General features: G+C 37.9%; 1 protein-coding gene across 1 annotated transcript; it reads right to left on the reverse strand.

Annotated features, from left to right (window-relative positions):
- Positions 1-299: 299 nt before the first annotated feature.
- On the reverse strand, positions 300-5,163 carry LOC104220000 (uncharacterized). The gene is made up of 4 exons (XM_009770779.2): positions 4,813-5,163; positions 3,453-4,733; positions 925-1,002; positions 300-837 (listed from the first exon to the last, which is right to left on the reverse strand). The coding sequence occupies exons 1-4, from the start codon at positions 4,963-4,965 to the stop codon at positions 703-705; spliced, it is 1,647 nt and encodes a 548-aa protein (XP_009769081.1). The 5' UTR covers positions 4,966-5,163; the 3' UTR covers positions 300-702.
- Positions 5,164-5,823: the final 660 nt, after the last annotated feature.

Raw genomic sequence — 5,823 nt, forward strand, 5'->3', positions numbered from 1 at the left:
GTGCACGAAATAACACCATAATAAAGAAAGAAAAGGTACGAAACTTGACATAGCCTCAACTGGACCTCAAAACTCCTGATATACTTCTGCCTTTGCAAGACTAAAATCAGACAAAAGCTCTAATGGTAATATTAAATGGCATTGAACAGTACCAGCTCAAGTGTCCAAAGCTGGTATGAGACAAGAAAACCAGTAATAAAATTCACATAAACTAAAATGCATTTTCGACATTTGAAAAGGCAACTGCTGATGAAGGATACTGCCCCCCCCCCCCCCCCCCCCCACACACAAGAGAGGCATTATATATAGCAAAGGCATTTCCATCCATTCAACGTACTCACCAGTACATATAGCCCGCGAGCGTCACTTTGTCTCCCTTGATTGTCATTAACCAAATTAGCAGAACAAGGTACTTATCAAATGACGAAATCAACTACAAATACAGTTAGAACTAAAACATACTGCATACTATGCAACAAAATATCAAATCCTGCTTTAACCTAACAAATTGACATTAACAAATACAGTCCTTAGAGGTAGCTACACTGGCTCCAAGTCTAAGCGCATCTTCGTCCTGTCACCAACAACTAGCTCTGCACTGAAACTTCCTTGATTTTCATGGTTTCCAGCCTTGAATAATGTTTAACACTCTGAGTTTAAGCACTGCCTCCATATTCCTAATCTCTGCGGCATCTTCTTTTATCAATTTTGCTGCACTGGATCCCCCCCTGCTGCTGCTAACTCTTCTAACTCTTGCAATGCTGCCAGAGCAATTGCTGGCGATTCAGCATTTAAGCATGGCTTCAGTGCGTTCGCTGCTTCCTTGATTCTTGATTGCTGCCAATGTTTTCAACATGGAATATATCAACACAATGGTACAAGAGTAGATAAAATTAAAATACTACTTGTCTGACAGAGACTTACCATGTGTTCAAGTTTGCCCTTTAGTTCTTCATAGGCCACCATCAACTTGGGGTCCGAAACTGCAGGGGATGTCACATTCTAGGAAACAGGATATTTGAAAGGATTAAATTGGGAATAATTCAAATATGTGAAAATAGTCGTACAAAACTCCAATACGAGAGATCTATCATTGCCATTTTCCATCCCAAGCCAAAGAAAGAACAACAAAGTTGAAAGAAAACCTTCCATATGCAGAAGCAAATTCCTATTGGTTCAAAACCACTCTCTCAAACAGCGATAAGTATTCTTTTTTTTTTTCATTGGTAAGCATCATCATCTCTTCTTTGTTTATTTATTTATCCATTTATTCAATTGTTTATTTTTGACAAGTATAAAAGCATCATTGTATCTCATAGATTCCAAATCAACAAATATACGTTCTGCTCATTTTGCTTGAATTTTACATTTCATGCCATCCTCCCATCCTCGCCCACTACCAAATTCAAATAAAGAATCTTGTTTCGTTTCAGCAAGAAACACTGCAGTTTGCTACTGTTTTTAGGCAAAGTCAACACAGAGGCTGAGACGCCATCTTCTCTTCCCCAGGAAAACAAATAAACACATGTTTGGCACTTAAGCTTCCACATGTACAAGAAGGGGAGGAATAAAACGGCAGAGAGACAATGAGTTGCAACAGTTTCAAATAGAAAATAAACAAAAGTTACACAAGAAAAGATGATGATGTTGGGAGCAAAGGAAAAGAATGCGCTGGAAGGTTAAAATCAGAAGAAAAGCTAGGAAATTCAATCATCCTGAAACCAAATTTCCTCGTACAATATACTCTATTTCTTAGCTTCAGTTTAATTTCAATTTTTGTTATTGCCAAATAGACGCAATTTCCTTTGAAGCATTTAAGTATTCTATAAGTTAGTTCTTTATAATCAACTGTCACCTATCTCTACTTTTCATCCAGGCTAATTGTTTCTTCCTCATTCTCGTGCTCTCCTAATAACCAAGAAAGCCGTGACCTGTGATTCAGCCAATACTAAGCAACAGTGAAAATGGAAACATAAATGGCAGTGAATTTTACATATAGCTGTTAGAACTTTCTTTTTTTTAAGGAAAAAAGGTTTAACCCCAAATTTATTTCTATTTCTCAACCAGAATGGATGCTTGATATCTCTGTTTTGAAGATCATCAATTAGTTACTAATTATATCTTGAAATATTATTTCCACTAAAAGTTAGGTGACAGTACTTCTCCTCTAGGGAGCGTCACATATTAAATTTGTATAGTTTTGGTTTTCCTTATTCTCATTAATTATACTTATATACTAATCACAACCTATATCCAAAAAATAGACGATACTTTCCTTTTTTGGTTCATTTATTTTTTCTACTAATCAAGCTAAACAAAACATGATCCAGGGAAAAAGAGTTCAACACATTATACTTTCAATAATTTCCTCACTCTCATTAACTGTATTCATCTACTAATTACCACCTACACATGTTTTAAAAAATGGGCAATAATTAATATCTTTTCTTTTATAAGGGATAATAAATAATATTTTGGATCTTTTACCTTAATCTATAGCAAAAAGGAGAATCATAATATGGTTAAGAAAGGAAAGAAAAAACTAACCTAACATCCCTAGTACTATTATGCAACCACAAAACATCCCATATTTTTATGCAAAAAAGCATAAATACCAAAAGATATCCCATGTACTATGGAGATCCTACACAAATATTAGGTTGAACAATATTTCCAATTGTGTTCGGTGTTTAGTTTTGAAAAGCATGAGGTATACCCGTAACTAACTATATTACAATAGAATTACCAAAAAAAAAAAATTAAAATTACAAATAAAGAGTTTATATGTATATAAGTTTACCAAATTTAAGAAGATAAAACATTTTTAGTTTAAATATTTAGCCACACCTTTGTTTAGAAAGGAGAACAGAATTTTTGAAACATGTATATTTTTGAAAACTCTTAAATAGGAAATGACTACATATTTGTATTAGAAATGATGACTTTCTTATACTTTAAACATGTAGATTTTCTAATATTACAACATTTATAATACAAGAATCTCATTTTTATTTTAGTTTACTTATTTATCATTCCGCTTCAAATTATCTTAAACTTATTTACTAATTTTTTAAAAAATATCTTATATTTACCAAGTTGGATGAAGTTAAATGTTATCAGAAAAAATAGGGATAACATCATTATATGTGTACAATTCCCATAGTCTAAGGGATATAAGAGTGAGATTTTAAAATACAGGGGTGTATATGTAATTGAGTCATATTATAAGGGAGTTTAGTGCAATTTACCCTATAAATATAGCCTATATCAGAGTGGCAAAATGTTTTAGCACCTTTATTCTACGAATACTAATGAACCAAGAGATCAACAAACATCACCATTCCTGGTTCCTTTTCCTACTGGTTTAGGGAGGAGGTTGGGTGCAATCACTACTAAAGTCTAAAGCATATTGAGACATTAAATAAAGCAAGTAAATACCAAAGTAGTTATACCTTTCTAGGTCGACCCAGAGGTTTTCCAGAAAGCTTCCTGGGTCTCTTAACAGTAGGAGCAGCGGCTGTAGCGCTGTAAGATTTTGGAGGCCGTCCACGTCGCTTTCCGAGGGGAGGCATAGCCCCATTATTTGTGACGCCACCACTAACAGCAGTAGGCAAGTTTTCGGTTTCAAAAGCAGCAGCAATAGGCACATCTGTAACACCCACAGTAGCAGTAGGGGGTCCACTAGACCTTGGTGGCCGTCCCCGTCGTTTAGGTGTCGGTATGGCTCCACTCGGGACACCACCAGCTGGAACATTTGTCACATTGGCACCAACAGAAGGAAAATTTGCGGCATTGGCACCGCCATTGGCAGCAGCAACAGCCGCATTCTTCCTGGGCCGACCTCGTCGTCCAGGAGCAGAATTTTTCCTGGGCCGACCTCGTCGTCCAGTACCCATAGCTGATCCAGGAGCAGCATCAACTGTCGTACTCTTAGGAGGACGACCAGGTCTCCTCTTAGTACCACCACTCTGGTCCGGTAATTTGGGTTCCACCGGTTTAACTACAGTGGATCCATCCTTACGGGGACGACCTGGTCGTTTCTTCGTCGTGCTCTCTTCCGCTCCCGGTGCCGGAGCTAGCCCAACAGCAGGATTCTGAACTCCAACAGGCCCATCAGCTAGCCCCAGAGAAACAAACACGGATTCGGCACCAAGGCCCGCATAATTTTGGGCTTCAGTAGCAGCATAGGCCTGCGTCTGTGGCTGGGTCTGGAACTGTTGCTGAGGTTGGAGTAACGGGTCGGGTTGGAACTGTTGTTGAGGTAAGTACTGGGGCTGCTGTTGGATGAATTGAGGCTGGGTTTGGAATTGAGGTTGAAACTGGGCTGCTTGCTGCTGTTGGGCTTGAAGTTGGGCTTGAAGTTGGGCTTGAAGCTGGGCTTGAAGTTGATCTTGAAACTGGACTTGAGCTTGGACTTGAGGTTGGGCCTCGGGCTTGAGCTTAGGAGGACGACCAGGTTTCCTTTTAGTAAGAGAAGAAACATCAGTACCAACACCGTTGGAATCGACGTCGGCGGGAGGAGGAGGAGGAGCAGATCCAGGTGGTCCGGCGAGCATGTAAGAGTGTTTGACCATAGCAAGGTAACCACTGTTCTTCAAACGCTTAAGATGGTGAGTCAACAAAGCCGAGTGATTCGGTGGAAGATTTGTGTAGACTCGGTCTATATACTTTGCTATGGCTATCCTGCTTGACCCATCCCTCTCCTTTAACGCCGTTATCGCCGCCGTTATCATCTGTCACAGTTGGGGAAAAAAAATCAATCCTTTAGTCAAAAAAGAAAGAAAAAAAAATTCACAAACAAGAGTAGCGTACCTCAGCATAAGGCGGGTGGGTAGGCGAAAAGGAAGGGGCAGGGGGAGGGGGTTGAGGAGAGGTAGGGGTAGGTGTAGGAGCATGGTTTACAAGTTGAGCTGAGTTAAACGTCGGTGGTTCGGTGGTCGTCGGTAGATCCATGGATGGGTCCATAAGGGCATGTATGTAATTTACAAATAAAGCTTTGTGAAGATACAGAAATGGTGAAATTGAGAGGAGAAATCCAAGAAAAGAAAGTGGGTGTATAGTATAGAGAGAGAAAATAATAAGAAAAATAAAAGGGTTAGATGGGTATTTGGGGAAGGAAGAGATTTAGATTGGACCGTTGGAGGAGCGGATGCGTACAATCACAGCCAAAAACCTAAGGGGGTAAGATCGGATTTAAGATGACAAATTTTTGCGGATTTAAGTTTTTAATAAAGCAATTGTGTGACCTGTGTCCTTATCTGCCCCCCTTTTTAAATTATGTTTGCATCTGTTATTTTCTGTATTTTCGTTTTCACCCCTCCTGACTTTTTATTGCCTTTTTGGACCACTAACTCAAATTTTCTCCTTATTTTCTTTCAAATAGTGGGCGTTTATTAGACATAAGAATTGTAAAATTCTAAAAAAAATTCAAGTTAAAATAATAGTTGAAAATTAGAGTTGTGTTTGGACATGAATATAATTTTGGGTTATTTTTAAAGTTTTGTGATTGATCTGAGTGAAAATTTTAAAAAATAACTTTTTGCAGTTTTCAAATTTTTGAAAAATTTTAAAATTCATCTTCGAGAGAAAATTACAAATTTTATGGCCAAACACTGATTTCGAAAAGAAGGAATTTTTTTTTTGTTGAAAAAGGTGAAAAAATTCTTAGTTAAATTTGAAATCTACTTTTTTTTTCTTTTACCGACGGAATTTCAAAAAGTTTCTAAAAAAAGAAATGCGTAGGCAAGTGGACTGTCCTGAAGGAAACTGAATGTAGGCTTTACTAATAGAAATTTACACACGCTTTCGAGTTATGAGTGTAAT

This window comes from Nicotiana sylvestris, chromosome 3, assembly GCF_000393655.2.
Source record: "Nicotiana sylvestris chromosome 3, ASM39365v2, whole genome shotgun sequence".
Taxonomy (NCBI): Eukaryota; Viridiplantae; Streptophyta; class Magnoliopsida; order Solanales; family Solanaceae; genus Nicotiana; species Nicotiana sylvestris.

Bases quoted from the DNA above. Each gene is read 5' to 3' on its own strand.
- LOC104220000 (XM_009770779.2), bottom strand. From the start codon at position 4,965: ATGGACCCATCCATGGATCTACCGACGACCACCGAACCACCGACGTTT. The intron at 4,734-4,812 runs GTACGCTACTCT...CAACTGTGACAG, and splicing joins CCCACCCGCCTTATGCTGAG to ATGATAACGGCGGCGATAAC. The intron at 1,003-3,452 runs GTATAACTACTT...CCTGTTTCCTAG, and splicing joins CTCTGGGTCGACCTAGAAAG to AATGTGACATCCCCTGCAGT.